General features: G+C 47.1%; 1 protein-coding gene across 1 annotated transcript in view; it reads left to right on the top strand.

Annotated features, from left to right (window-relative positions):
• The window catches only part of LOC109885396 (XK-related protein 7-like), a 106544-nt gene extending 90318 nt beyond the window's left edge, over positions 1 to 16226 (top strand). The window contains exons 3-4 of the mRNA XM_031794840.1: positions 13436 to 13623; positions 14218 to 16226. Of these exons, the coding sequence (XP_031650700.1) occupies positions 13436 to 13623; positions 14218 to 15003 (974 nt within the window). The 3' untranslated portion in view covers positions 15004 to 16226. The remainder of the gene's footprint in view (positions 1 to 13435; positions 13624 to 14217) is intronic.
• Positions 16227 to 16431: the final 205 nt, after the last annotated feature.

Below are 16431 nucleotides of genomic sequence, written 5' to 3'. Positions count from 1 at the left end.
ATATCTCAAAGTGCTGTACAGAAACCCAGCCTAAAACCCCAAACAGCAAGCAATGCAGGTGTAGAAGCACGGTGGCTAGGAAAAACTCCCTAGAAAGGCCAAAACCTAGGAAGAAACCTAGAGAGGAACCAGGCTATGTGGGGTGGCCAGTCCTCTTCTGGCTGTGCCGGGTGGAGATTATAACAGAACATGGCCAAGATGTTCAAATGTTCATAAATGACCAGCATGGTCGAATAATAATAAGGCAGAACAGTTGAAACTGGAGCAGCAGCACAGCCAGGTGGACTGGGGACAGCAAGGAGTCATCATGCCAGGTAGTCCTGAGGCATGGTCCTAGGGCTCAGGTCCTCCGAGAGAGAGAAAGAAAGAGAGAAAGAGAGAATTAGAGAACGTACACTTAGATTCACACAGGACACCGAATAGGACAGGAGAAGTACTCCAGATATAACAAACTGACTCTAGCCCCCCGACACTTAAACTACTGCAGCATAAATACTGGAGGCTGAGACAGGAGGGGTCAGGAGACACTGTGGCCCCATCCGAGGACACCACCGGACAGGGCCAAACAGGAAGGATATAACCCCACCCACTTTGCCAAAGCACAGCCCCCATACCACTCTCTGATTGGGGATCATATTTAGGTAGCCATTTCTTCATGTGTGTTTGTGGGATCTTGTCTATGTTTAGTTGCCTGTCAGCACTATTTGTATGGCTTCACGTTTCGTTCGTTGATTTTGTTGTTTTTGTTCAGTGTTTTATTCATTAAAAGAGAATGTACGCATACCACGCTGCACCTTGGTCCGATTTATACGACGATCGTGACAACATGACATCCAAACCAGTCCAATACTGTTAACAGAATTGGACTGGTGTGTGTTCCTGTTAATGAACAGGATCACACACCAGTCCAATAATGCTTGGATTGCTTTCGCTGTAAAGCATCATTTCAAAATCTGACACGACAGGTGGATTAACAAAAGGCTAAACTGTGTTTTCCTATATTGCACTTGTGATTTCATGAATATAAATATTTATAGTAATATTTATTGTATGTAGCGCTATGCTATTCAGCGGTTGTAGATGACACTTATCCCGATATCGGGATTGCAGCCATAACAAGTTAAGTTATTTCACCTCAGTCCGTAGAGCAGCCAGCTCTCTCAGACAGCCGTCCATCTACACCTTCTGCCCTCCGGGTCTTGTTGGAGGGGTGTTGGTTCTGTCTGGATTGTGTGGACTAGCTCTCTGAGCTCCACCATGTCTCTCTCCAGCTCTGTGAATTTATCCCTCTCCGTGATGGAGGATCTGTGCAGTTATGGGACCTGGGAGTGTTCAGTACTGGGGGGGGGGGGCTGTTGGTGTGTTCAGTACTGGGGGGGGGGGGCTGTTGGTGTGCTCAGTACTGGGGGGGGGGCTGTTGGTGTGCTCAGTACTGGGGGAGGGGGCTGTTGGTGTGTTCAGTACTGGGGGGGGGGGCTGTTGGTGTGTTCAGTACTGGGGGGGGGCTGTTGGTGTGTTCAGTACTGGGGGGGGGCTGTTGGTGTGTTCAGTACTGGGGGGGGGCTGTTGGTGTGCTCAGTACTGGGGGGGGGGCTGTTGGTGTGCTCAGTACTGGGGGGGGGGGGGGCTGTTGGTGTGCTCAGTACTGGGGGGGGGGCTGTTGGTGTGCTCAGTACTGGGGGGGCTGTTGGTGTGCTCAGTACTGGGGGGGGGGGCTGTTGGTGTGCTCAGTACTGGGGGGGGGGCTGGTTGGTGTGCTCAGTACTGGGGGGGGGCTGTTGGTGTGCTCAGTACTGGGGGGGGCTGTTGGTGTGCTCAGTACAGGGGGGGGGGGCTGTTGGTGTGTTCAGTACTGGGGGGGGCTGTTGGTGTGTTCAGTACTGGGGGTGGTGACTTACTCAGGATGGGGGAGTCGTCACAGAGAGCTTTTCCTGCTGTTCCTTCTCTTTGATCCCGTAAAAGTCCTGTTGGAACTGCATGAGGATGACCTGCTCCATTACTGTCCCAGACTGCACCCAGACTGCTCCATTACTGTCCCAGACTGCTCCATTACTGTCCCAGACTGCACCCTGACTGCTCCATTACTGTCCCAGACTGCACCATTACTGTCCCAGACTGCTCCATTACTGTCCCAGACTGCTCCATTACTGTCCCAGACTGCTCCATTACTGTCCCAGACTGCACCATGACTGTCCCAGACTGCTCCATTACTGTCCCAGACTGCTCCATTACTGTCCCAGACTGCTCCATTACTGTCCCAGACTGCTCCATTACTGTCCCAGACTGCACCATTACTGTCCCAGACTGCTCCATTACTGTCCCAGACTGCTCCATTACTGTCCCAGACTGCTCCATTACTGTCCCAGACTGCTCCATTACTGTCCCAGACTGCACCATTACTGTCCCAGACTGCTCCATTACTGTCCCAGACTGCTCCATTACGTCCCAGACTGCTCCATTACTGTCCCAGACTGCACCATACTGTCCCAGACTGCTCCTTACTGTCCCAGACTGCTCCATTACTGTCCCAGACTGCTCCATTACTGTCCCAGACTGCACCATTACTGTCCCAGACTGCTCCATTACTGTCCCAGACTGCTCCATTACTGTCCCAGACTGCTCCATTACTGTCCCAGACTGCTCCATTACTGTCCCAGACTGCTCCATTACTGTCCCAGACTGCTCCATTACTGTCCCAGACTGCACCATTACTGTCCCAGACTGCACCATTACTGTCCCAGACTGCACCATTACTGTCCCAGACTGCTCCATTACTGTCCCAGACTGCACCATTACTGTCCCAGACTGCACCATTACTGTCCCCAGACTGCACCATTACTGTCCCAGACTGCACCATTATTGTCCCAGACTGCACCATTACTGTCTCAGACAACACCATTACTGTCCCAGACTGCACCATTACTGTCCCTGACTGCACCATTATTGTCCCAGACTGCACCATTACTGTCTCAGACAACACCATTACTGTCCCAGACTGCACCATTACTGTCCCTGACTGCACCATTATTGTCCCAGACTGCACCATTACTGTCTCAGACAACACCATTACTGTCCCAGACTGCACCATTACTGTCCCAGACTGCACCATTACTGTCCCAGACTGCACCCAGACTGCACCATTACTGTCCCTGACTGCACCATTATTGTCCCAGACTGCACCATTACTGTCCCAGACTGCCCCATTACTGTCCCAGACTGCTCCATTACTGTCCCAGACTGCACCATTACTGTCCCAGACTGCTCCATTACTGTCCCAGACTGCTCCATTACTGTCCCAGACTGCTCCATTACTGTCCCAGACTGCACCATTACTGTCCCAGACTGCACCATTACTGTCCCAGACTGCTCCATTACTGTCCCAGACTGCACCATTACTGTCCCAGACTGCACCACTACTGTCCCAGACTGCACCATTACTGTCTGCACCACTACTGTCCCAGACTGCACCATTACTGTCCCAGACTGCTCCATTACTATCCCAGACTGCACCATTACTGTCCCAGACCGCTCCATTACTGTCCCAGACTGCACCATTACTGTCCCAGACTGCACCATTACTGTCCCAGACTGCACCATTACTGTCCCAGACTGCTCCATTACTGCACCCAGACTGCACCATTACTGTCCCAGACTGCACCATTACTGTCCCAGACTGCACCATTACTGTCCCAGACTGCACCCAGACTGCACCATTACTGTCCCAGACTGCACCATTACTGTCCCAGACTGCACCATTAATGTCCCAGACTTGTACACGTTGACAGAGGTTGTTTACATTTCCTCAGTGTCTAGTATTCTGAGGTTCCACCCTGGGCCAATACCCTCTCTCTTGACATAGGGGTAGTGTGCTCTTATAGCACTGTGCCATGCCAGGGAAGGTCTGGTTAATATAGCACTGTGCCAGGGGATGGTCTGGTTAATATAGCACTGTGCCAGGGGATGGTCTGGTTAATATAGCACTGTGCCATGCCAGGGGATGGTCTGGTTAATATAGCACTGTGCCAGGGGATTGTCTAGTTAAAATAGCACTGTGCCAGGGGATGGTCTGGTTAATATAGCACTGTACCAGGGGATGGTCTGGTTAATATAGCACTGTGCCAGGGGATGGTCTGGTTAATATAGCACTGTGCCATGCCAGGGGATGGTCTGGTTAATATAGCACTGTGCCAGGGGATGGTCTGGTTAATATAGCACTGTGCCATGCCAGGGGATGGTCTAGTTAATATAGCGCTGTGGCAGGGGATGGTCTGGTTAATATAGCACTGTGCCAGGGGATGGTCTAGTTAATATAGCACTGTGGCAGGGGATGGTCTGGTTAATATAGCATTGTGTCATGCCAGGGGATGGTCTGGTTAATATAGCACTGTGGCAGGGGATGGTCTGGTTAATATAGCACTGTGCCATGCCAGGGGATGGTCTGGTTAATATAGCACTGTGTCATGCCAGGGGATGGTCTGGTTAATATAGCACTGTGCCATGCCAGGGGATGGTCTAGTTAATATAGCACTGTGTCATGCCAGGGGATGGTCTGGTTAATATAGCACTGTGGCAGGGGATGGTCTGGTTAATATAGCACTGTGCCATGCCAGGGGATGGTCTGGTTAATATAGCACTGTGGCAGGGGATGGTCTGGTTAATATAGCACTGTGCCAGGGGATGGTCTAGTTAATATAGCACTGTGTCAGGGGATGGTCTGGTTAATATAGCACTGTGCCAGGGGATGGTCTGGTTAATATAACACTGTGCCAGGGGATGGTCTAGTTAATATAGCACTGTACCAGGGGATGGTCTGGTTAATATAACACTGTGCCAGGGGATGGTCTGGTTAATATAGCACTGTACCAGGGGATGGTCTGGTTAATATAACACTGTGTCAGGGGATGGTCTGGTTAATATAGCACTGTACCAGGAGATGGTCTGGTTAATATAGCACTGTGTCAGGGGATGGTCTGGTTAATATAGCACTGTACCAGGGGATGGTCTGGTTAATATAACACTGTGCCAGGGGATGGTCTGGTTAATATAGCACTGTGCCAGGGGATGGTCTGGTTAATATAGCACTGTACCAGGGGATGGTCTGGTTAATATAGCACTGTGCCAGGGGATGGTCTGGTTAATATAGCACTGTGCCAGGGGATGGTCTAGTTAATATAGCACTGTGCCATGCCAGGGGATGGTCTAGTTAATATAGCACTGTGCCATGCCAGGGGATGGTCTGGTTAATATAGCACTGTGCCATGCCAGGGGATGGTCTGGTTAATATAGCACTGTGCCAGGGGATGGTCTGGTTAATATAGCACTGTGCCATGCCAGGGGATGGTCTGGTTAATATAGCACTGTGCCAGGGGATGGTCTGGTTAATATAGCACTGTGCCATGCCAGGGGATGGTCTGGTTAATATAGCACTGTGCCAGGGGATGGTCTGGTTAATATAGCATTGTGTCATGCCAGGGGATGGTCTGGTTGATATAGCACTGTGCCAGGGGATGGTCTGGTTAATATAGCACTGTGCCAGGGGATGGTCTGGTTAATATAGCACTGTGCCAGGGGATGGTCTGGTTAATATAGCACTGTGCCAGGGGATAGTCTGCTGTTAAATTCTCCTGCCATTGTTAGGCTGAAGTTTTTTCACACTTCACACTTCTCACTGCTAATTGAAGTTTCCGCCAGGTCCGTTCTGTCCTAGCAGCTCGGCAGCTTAGTATCCTTATTTATTCATCTTCATATAATAAAAACCACCTAGAGATTACTGTCTTTGAATTTTAGCCTTCAGAAGTAGGTTCAGACTGCTCAGGGTTTTGTGTTGGATGTTATTTCCAGGTTGTGTTTCTTCTGCAGATTTTGTTTTGGTATAAGTTTCTTGTTGATAGGAATAGTCCATTCAGGTCATTTTGGCAAAAATCATGTTTTTTTATTTCTCTCAATTCAATTCAATTCAATTCAATTCAAGGGCTTTATTGGCATGGGAAACATGTGTTAACATTGCCAAAGCAAGTGAGGTAGACAACATACAAAGTGAATATATAAAGTGAAAAACAACAAAAATTAACAGTAAACATTACACATACAGAAGTTTCAAAACAGTAAAGACATTACAAATGTCATATTATATATATATATATATACAGTGTTTTGACAATGTACAAATGGTTAAAGGACCCAAGATAAAATAAATAAGCATAAATATGGGTTCTCTCTCTCTCTCTCTGCTGCTCCCAGGCGTCTTGTTGAATATATTGTAGAGCTCCCAGGAGCTCAGTTTGGTGGCCAGCTCTAGGAAGAGTTTTGGTGGTTCCAAACTTCCTCCATTTAAGAACGCTGGAGGCAGAGTGGCGCAGCGGTCTCAGGCACTGCAGTGTTGTGGCGTCACTACAGCCTGGAGTTTGATTCCTTTGACCTCATGGCTTGGTTTTTACTCTGACATGCACTGTCTACTGTGGGACCTTATAGACAGGTGTGTCCATTTTCCAAATCATGTCCAATCAATTGAATTTACCGCAGATGGACTCCAATCAAGTTGTAGAAACATCTCAAGGATGATCAATGGAAACACGATGCACCTGAGCTCATAGCAAAGGGTCTGAATACTTAGTGTAAATAAGGTATTTCTGTTTTTTATTTTTAAAACCTTTTTTTCACTTTGTCATTATGGGTTATTCTGTGTAGATTGATGAGGAGAAAAAAATATTTCATAAATTTAGAATAAGGCTGTAACGTAACAAAATGTGGAAAAAGGCAAGGGGTCTGAATTACTTCCCGAATGCCCTGTACACACACACACACACACACACACACACACACACACACACACACACACACACACACACACACACACAGCGCCATTTGGACCCGATCCAGACAGATGCAGAGATCTCTTAATTAGCTATGGACAGAAAGCACTTCACACACACACACACACACACACACACACACACACACACACACACACACACACCGACTACGCCATCCTTGGACTGAGCACGACGAGCAGAGCCAATCTTAATTGAATCAAACATCGCAGCACAGAGCATAGTGCCAGAAGTCTGTCAGCATACACAGGCAGAAGATTAGAGGGACAATTTGGAAGGAAAATACTGATGACACTGATGGAGATGTTAATATGACAATGACAGACTGACATTGCCAACCCCCCCCCCCCCCCCCCCGATTCACTTGTTTTAGAATCACTTGTTTTAGAATCACTTGTTTTAGAATCACTTGTTTTAGAATCACTTGTTTTAGAATCACTTGTTTTAGATTCAATCTCCTTGGCTGCACAGTTTACCGCTATCTCGTCAGCCCTAAGCAATCTATGTTTTGTTCCAAACAAAATCGACAACCATTCAGACAACCAATCTGTAACGAAAAGCAGGGTCTCCTCTATGTAAACTGTGTCCGTCCCTGATTCCAGTATGGCCGTGTCATCAGTATAAAGCAATTGTTTGCACTTACTACTGTATCTGGCATATCCTTAACGTATATAAGAAATAAGAGAGGCCCTAAATTGATCCCCTGCGGTACTCCACAGGATATTTCTTTGGCCTCTGACAGAACATCACCAACATTACATACTTGTGTACTGTTGGTCAGATTAGACCTAAACCAATTCACTGCTACATCATTTATACCCATGCATTTCAGTTTCATCGGGAGAATTTCGTTGGTCCACAGTGTCAAAAGCTTTCTGCAAGTCTAACATGATCATACCTGTATAGTTCCCCCTTCTCACTTTCCTGCTTAATGTGGTCAAAAAGGTGGATAAGGCAAGTATCAGTGGGAAGATCTGTTCTAAAGCCAGACTGGAGTACATAAAGAAAGTTTGTGCTCAAGAAAGTATCCCTCAAGTTGATAAAAAAAAAAAAAAATCTCTCAACAACTTTGGATAAGGTGCTGAGGATTTGACACAGTTTCCTACATTTGTTTTACTGCTCTTCTTGTGGATGTCACGCCTTGGTCATTGTATTTTGTGTTTTCGTTATATATTTGGTCAGGCCAGGGTGTGACAGGGGTTTATGTTATTGTATTTCGTATTGGGTTGTAGTATTTGGGATCGCGGCTGATTAGGGGTGTTGTATAGGCTTGGCTGCCTGAGGCGGTTCTCAATCAGCAGTCAGGTGATTCTCGTTGCCTCTGATTGGGAACCGTATTTAGGTAGCCTGAGTTTCGCTTTGTCTTTCGTGGGTGATTGTTCCTGTCTCTGTGTAGTTTCACCAGATAGGCTGTAATTAGGTTTCACGTTCCGTTTGTTGTTTTCTGTATTTATAAGTTAGTTCATGTATCGTTCCGTCATTTGTTTAATTAAAGATCATGATTAACCACCATGCTGCATTTCGGTCCTCTCTTTCGACAAACGAAGAACGCCGTTACAGTGGAGAGCGGAAGTACCCGGTTCTGGTTTGAGATCATTGGGAAATGGACCACTACAAATAGAAAAGGTTTTACAATATAAGTTATCATTTTAGCACTGATACATAACCATCAGTCATCTTGGTGGGTACAACAGTGGTGCCACAGCTGCCTGACATACAGTGGGGCAAAAAAGTATTTAGTCAGCCACCAATTGTGCAAGTTCTCCCACTTAAAAAGATGAAAGAGGCCTGTAATTTTCATCATAGGTACACTTCAACTATGACAAGTTTTCCCACTTACTTATTATTATACTTATTTTCCACCATAATTTCCAAATAAATTCATTAAAATTCCTACAATTTGATTTTTCCCTCATTTTGTCTGTCATAGTTGAAGTGTACCTCTGATGAAAATTACAGGCCTCTCCCATCTTTTTAAGTGGGAGAACTTGCACAATTGGTGGCTGACTAAATACCTTTTTTGCCCCACTGTAAGTTATCATTTTAGCACTGATACATAACCATCAGTCATCTTGGTGGGTACAACAGTGGTGCCACGTCTGAATGACAAATGTTGCTGTATTACCACCAGTCCAGGCGAAAGGGAAGATTCACCATGTTTCATTGAAATGTACAGTACAAATGTCTAATCTAGCAATCCTTCTATAATCTAAACCTCCTGGAACAAGGAGCTGAACAAACATACACACAAAGACAACAGAATGACAGATATCTTAAGGTGCTACAGAGTTGATTCACCTGATATTGTCACACCCTGATAATTATCCCCAGTGTATTTATACCTGCGTTCTCTGTTTGTCTGTTGACAGTTTTTCTTGTCAGGTCTTACCAGCGTGTTTACCCATCTCCCTGCTTTCTCAAGTCTATTTCCTAGTTCAGTTCTGACCATTCTGCCTGTCCTGACCCCGAGCCTGCCTGCAATTCTGTACCTGCCTGACTCTGACCTGTTTACGAACGTCTGCCTGTCCTGACCCCGAGCCTGCCTGCCCTGACCCCGAGCCTGCCTGCCGTTCTGTACCTGCCTGACTCTGACCCGTTACGAACCTCGTCCTGACCCCGAGCCTGCCTGCCCTGACCCCGAGCCTGCCTGCCGTTCTGTACCTGCCTGACTCTGACCCGTTTACGAACCTCTGCCTGCCCTGACCCCGAGCCTGCCTGCCGTTCTGTACCTGCCTGACTCTGACCCGTTTACGAACCTCTGCCTGTCCTGACCCCGAGCCTGCCTGCTGTTCTGTACCTTATTGACTCTGCCCAGGATTACAGACCTCTGCCTGCCTTTGACCTGTCTTTTGCCTGCCCCCTGTTTGGGTCAATAAACACCTGTGACTCTAGCTGACTGCGTTTGGATCTTATCCTGAGTTCTGATAGATACGAAAACAGACCAACAGATCCCTGAAGAAATTACAGCGCTGGCTGCAAGATCACACACACACGCACACACGCACACACACACACACGCACACACACGCAGCCACACACACACACACACGCACACACGCACACACGCACACACGCACACACGCACACACACACACTGTTAAAGGATTCCCATGTTATCTTCTTCTTTTCTCACAAATGTAATAATTTTAAAAGTTGTTTGTGTGCCTCTGTCTCTGTTAAAGAGTCTGTTAGAGTCTGAGAACATGAGATCTATTATTCATTCTGGAGAAGAACAGGATTAATTAACATATTAGACATGTTAATTAGACCATAGCAGGAGAGTCAAAAGCAGCGAGACGGGAGACCTCATTTAACTTAATTAAATATTAATTTAGCAAAATGTTAATAATTTAATCTCATGTCCAATTAGTAATAAATCCCGTCTAAAGGCATGAAAAATGTAACAGCAAAACTCTAAAATTATAAAAGGGGTCTTTTAATGTAATTTTAATAAGTAGATGATGACAACAGACATCAGGCCTTTTAGAAAAATCCAAAGCAAACTCTTCTGATTCTGTCAGATCAAGTGTGTGTGTGGGTGGGTGTGTGTGTGTGTGTGTGTGTGTGTGTGTGTGTGTGTGTGTGTGTGTGTGTGTGTGTGTGTGTGTGTGTGTGTGTGTGTGTGTGTGTGAGAGAGAGAGTGTGTGTATGCATGCACTGTATAACGATCATGATGCTGCTTTAATCAAACAGAGGGTAGTCTAGACTGGGGTGGTATAGACTGGGGTAGTATAGACTGGGGTAATCTAGACTGGGGTGGTATAGACTGGGGTGGTATAGACTGGGGTGGTATAGACTGGGGTGGTATAGACTGGGGTAATCTAGACTGGGGTGGTATAGACTGGGGTAGTCTAGACTGGGGTAGTATAGACTGGGGTAGTCTAGACTGGGGTAGTATAGACTGGGGTAATCTAGACTGGGGTAGTATAGACTGGGGTAATCTAGACTGGGGTGGTATAGACTGGGGTGGTATAGACTGGGGTGGTATAGACTGGGGTAGTATAGACTGGGGTAGTATAGACTGGGGTACTATAGACTGGGGTAGTATAGACTGGGGTAGTATAGACTGGGGTAGTATAGACTGGGGTAATCTAGACTGGGGTAGTATAGACTGGGGTAATCTAGACTGGGGTGGTATAGACTGGGGTGGTATAGACTTGGGTGGTATAGACTGGGGTAGTATAGACTGGGGTAGTATAGACTGGGGTACTATAGACTGGGGTAGTATAGACTGGGGTAGTATAGACTGGGGTACTATAGACTGGGGTGGTATAGACTGGGGTACTATAGACTGGGGTAGTATAGACTGGGGTACTATAGACTGGGGTGGTATAGACTGGGGTACTATAGACTGGGGTAGTCTAGACTGGGGTGGTATAGACTGGGGTAGTATAGACTGGGGTACTATAGACTGGGGTGGTATAGACTGGGGTAGTCTAGACTGGGGTACTATAGACTGGGGTAGTCTAGACTGGGGTAGTCTCGACTGGGGTGGTATAGACTGGGGTACTATAGACTGGTGTAGTATAGACTGGGGTGGTATAGACTGGGGTAGTCTAGACTGGGATAGTATAGACTGGTGTAGTCTAGACTGGGGTAGTATAGACTGGTGTAGTCTAGACTGGAGTAGTATAGACTGGGGTAGTCTAGACTGGAGTAGTATAGACTGGGATACTATGGACTGGGGTAGTATGGACTGGGGTTCTATGGACTGGGGTGGTATAGACTGGAGTAGTATAGACTGGGGTAGTATAGACTAGGGTGGTATAGACTGGGGTGGTCTAGACTGGGGTAGTCTAGACTGGGGTAGTATAGACTGGGGTACTATGGACTGGGGTGGTATAGACTGGGGTAGTCTAGGCTGGGTTAGTATAGACTGGGGTAGTCTAGGCTGGGGTACTATAGACTGGGGTAGTATAGACTGGGGTAGTATAGACTGGGGTAGTATAGACTGGGGTAGTATAGACTGGTGTACTATAGACTGGGGTATTCTAGACTGGAGTAGTATAGACTGGGGTACTATGGACTGGGGTAGTATAGACTGGGGTGGTATAGACTGGGGTGGTATAGACTGGGGTAGTATAGACTGGGGTGGTATAGACTGGGGTGGTATAGACTGGGGTGGTATAGACTGGTGTACCATAGACTGGGGTAGTATAGACTGGGGTAGTATAGACTGGTGTACTATAGACTGGGGTAGTCTAGACTGGGGTGGTATAGACTGGGGTGGTATAGACTGGGATAGTATAGACTGGGATAGTATAGACTGGTGTCCTATAGACTGGGGTGGTATAGACTGGGGTAGTATAGACTGGGGTGGTATAAACTGGGGTGGTATAGACTGGGGTAGTATAGACTGGGGTGGTATAGACTGGGCTACTATAGACTGGGGTGGTATAGATTGGGGTAGTATAAACTGGGGTAGTATAGACTGGGGTACTATAAACTGGGGTAGTATAGACTGGGGTACTATAGAGTGGGGTAGTATAGACTGGGGTACTATAGACTGGGGTAGTCTAGACTGGGGTAGTCTAGACTGGGGTAGTATAGACTGGGGTAGTATAGACTGGGGTAGTATAGACTGGGGTGGTATACACTGGGGTACTATAGACTGGGGTACTATAGACTGGGGTAGTCTAGACTGGGGTAGTCTAGACTGGGGTAGTCTAGACTGGGGTCGTCTAGGCTGGGTTAGTATAGACTGGGGTAGTCTAGGCTGGGGTACTATAGACTGGGGTAGTATAGACTGGGGTAGTATAGACTGGGGTAGTATAGACTGCGGTAGTCTAGACTGGGGTAGTCTAGACTGTTGTACTATAGACTGGTGTAGTATAGACTGGGGTAGTATAGACTGGTGTACTATAGACTGGGGTGGTATAGACTGGGGTGGTATAGACTTGGGTAGTATAGACTGGGGTCGTATAGACATGGGAATGGTTTGACATCTACTACTGGGTAATATAGACTGGGGTAGTCTAGACTGGGGTAGTATAGACTGGGGTAGTATAGACTGGGGTGGTATAGACTGGGGTAGTATAGACTGGGGTAGTATAGACTGGGGTACTATAGACTGGGGTAGTCTAGACTGGGGTAGTCTAGACTGGGGTCGTATAGACATGGGAATGGTTTGACATCTACTACTGGGTAGTCTAGACTGGGGTAGTCTAGACTGGGGTAGTCTAGGCTGGGTTAGTATAGACTGGGGTAGTCTAGGCTGGGTTAGTCTAGGCTGGGTTAGTCTAGGCTGGGTTAGTCTAGGCTGGGTTAGTCTAGGCTGGGTCAGTCTACTTTATTTAGGCTGAGCATGAGGGCTCGCTGGTCTGGTCTACGTCGATGACGTTATGTAATGTGTGTTTCTGAGGACAGAATCGAGGAACCGTAGTACAGGCAGTTATATAAAAACACAGGGAATCTCTGAACAGAGTCCAGTCATGTAAAGAATGTACATCCTCCGTACCAGTCATCCCTCTCTGTCCCCATCTGTTGGTTTCTCTGCCTCGCTTCTCTAGTCTCTCTGGCCTGGATGATAGCATCCTACCAGATGGTGTCTCAAACACCTTTCTTTCTCAAATCTCTCTCTCATATCTCTTCCCCACTCTCTCCAGGTCTCTCTGCCTCAGCCTCCTTGGTCTCTCTGGCCTGGATAATAGCGTCCTACCAGAAGACTCTGAGGGACTCCAGAGATGACAAGCTCCCGATGTCCTACAAGGCTGTGATTGTCCAGATGCTGTGGCACTTCTTCACCATCGGGGCCAGGACCATCGCCTTCGCCCTGTTCGCCTCAGTGTTCCAGGTAAAAGGTTACACACCACACTTTTTTTTATTTTTTATTTATCCGTTATTTTACCAGGTAAGTTGACTGAGAACACGTTCTCATTTGCAGCAATGACCTGGGGAATAGTTACAGGGGAGAGGAGGGGGATGAATGTGCCAATTGTAAACTGGGGATTATTAGGTGACCATGATGGTTTGAGGGCCAAATTGGGAATTTAGCCAGGACACCGGGGTTAACACCCCTACTCTTACGATAAGTGCCATGGGATCTTTAATGACCTCAGAGAGTCAGGACACCCGTTTAACGTCCCATCCGAAAGACGGAACATGCACCGAGAAAAGTGTATGTTTCTATAATTTTTAAACATAGTTATCATTAATTGCAGGCTATTTTCAAGTTCTTGCTGGGTACAGTCGCATAATTCTGGTAACTTTCCCCAAATTCCCATTTCTTTTAGAAATCCTGATTTAGAGGAGTCTGGATTTCCTGTTCGTTCCCTCTCAGTGGGATTTTGGGAAAAACCTGGACATTTTCTGAAAGTTACCTGACTTTTTGCAACCGTTGAGCTGTTGTCTTTTCTTTTTTATAAATGTTGACGTCTCTGTGTTGCAGCTCTACTTCGGTATCTTCGTCGTGAGCCACTGGTGCCTCATGACGTTCTGGATCATCCAGGGGGAGACAGACTTCTGCATGTCCAAGTGGGAGGAGATCATCTATAACATGGTAGTGGGCATCGTCTACATCTTCTGCTGGTTCAACGTCAAGGAGGGCCGCGCTCGCTTCAGGATGTGGCTCTATCACACGGTGACTCTGGTAGAGAACGTGTCCCTCATCGCGGCGTGGTATCTTTACCGCGGGCCGAACACCTCGGACTTTTACGCCCTCATCGTGGTGTGTGTGGTGGTTTGTAGCTACGCTCTGGGGATCTTCTTCATGTTGGGGTATTATTGTCTCCTGCACCCTGACGGGCCGGTGTCCGCGGCTCAGTGGGGGGGGTGTGTGGAGGACGGGGGGTTGATGGTGGAGTCCTGTGTGACCCCAGCCGAGGCATCACCCCTCCCCCCTCCAGACGTGGTCACCAGCCCCCCTAGGACTCTAACTAGGACTGCAGGTACGGATCGGGGCGAGGTGGTACCAGGAGATCTAGCTGTGTTCCAGGTTAGATCCACCACCACTACCTCTCCGGCCCTGGCCCCTCGGCCCCTCAGGACAGAGGGGCCAGTGATCCGGATAGACCTTCCCAGAAAAAGGTACCCTGCCTGGGATGCTCACTTCATCGACAGGCGGCTACGGAAGACCATCCTTGTCCTGGAGAACACCTCCCCGGTCACGCCCAGGATCCAATACCGCAGTCTGAGCAAACCCAAGGAGGTTATGGAGTATGAGACTACCGTGTAATGTAACGTAATCTAGCTACACTACCTCCACCAGTACAGCAGGGGGCTCCACCAGCCAGGTGAAGAAAGAGAATGAACCATGGTACTCAACTCTTATCCTCCTGTTTGAAGTAAATTAAAGGGTGCTTGGAGACAACAGAGTATACTATAAGTGTACCTTACTCAATCTGTGGGAAGGGGAGACAAGGGGAGTTGAGAGAAGAAGGTTGAGGATGCGGTGCTATTGGAGGACTGTGTACAGGTGTAAGACAGGTGTCAGGGATTTACAGGTCAGGTGACGTGGGCGTGTCAGTAAATGTACCTGTTTATGACCAGTGCATGTGTGGAGTGTTTCCGCTCAGCTGTTGCCAGGTAACACATTCTGTGTGTACTATAGGAGCCAATCGGCTGTAGCCGAGATCGAGGGTGAGAGGTGAAAGGTCATCTAAGGTCACACCAGGTCGTGACCTTATGGAGAACTGCAGGAGGAGACACTGAAACAAGACATGGGTCATGAGTCTCTTAACACTGAAACAAGAGAGGACATGGATCATGAGTCTCTCAACACTGAAACAAGATAGGACATGGGTCATGAGTCTCTCAACACTGAAACAAGATATGACCCATGTCCTGAGTCTCTCAACACTGAAACAAGAGAGGACATGGGTCATGAGTCTCTCAACAATGAAACAGTGAACACAGTCATGTCAACGATGATGATAGGTGACTGTTGTGATGCTCATGATGATGATGATGATGATGATGATGATGGTGATTGTGCAGCCTCGTCCCAGATATATTTGTGCTAACTTCTATGTTCATTTTCTTGACAGTGACCGCAGGAGTTGACAAGACATGATGTTGTTGACAGTGATGCTCATGTAGAAATAACTGGGAAGTTGTAATTCAGCTGTTATGAGGAAGGACTCAAAGCTGATTGGGTAGAAAACGTTGTTGTCATAGTAACATGAAAACAGTGACAGTGGTGTGTTGATGACCTGCTTCAGTGATTGGAGGTTCGGTTTAGCAAATTCAAATCATTCATTACCTTTATTCATGTATGATTATTTATTGTCCTGTTTACTTGTATATTTTAAAATCGTTTACTCGCTCAGTGGCCATGCCTTTGATAATGTTTCTTATCAAGGTGTAAACACATACAGTGTCTTGCCAAAGTATTCACCCACCTTGGTATTTTTCCTATTTTGTTGCCTTACAACCTGGAAATAAAATAGATTTTTTTTTTGGTGGGTTTGTATCATTTAATTTACACAACATGCCTACCACTTTGAAGATGCAAAATATTTGTTCTTGTGAAACAAACAAGAAATAAGACACAAAAAAAACACAGAAAACTTGAGCGTGCATAACTATTCACCCCCCAAAGTCAATACTTTGTAGAGCCACCTTTTGTAGCAATTAGATTGAGGTCTGGGCTTTGACTAGGCCA

The sequence above is a fragment of the Oncorhynchus kisutch genome, linkage group LG17, assembly GCF_002021735.2.
Source record: "Oncorhynchus kisutch isolate 150728-3 linkage group LG17, Okis_V2, whole genome shotgun sequence".
Taxonomy (NCBI): Eukaryota; Metazoa; Chordata; class Actinopteri; order Salmoniformes; family Salmonidae; genus Oncorhynchus; species Oncorhynchus kisutch.
Note: the sequence above shows the minus strand (reverse complement) of the source record. Positions and strands in the feature narration are given on the sequence as shown.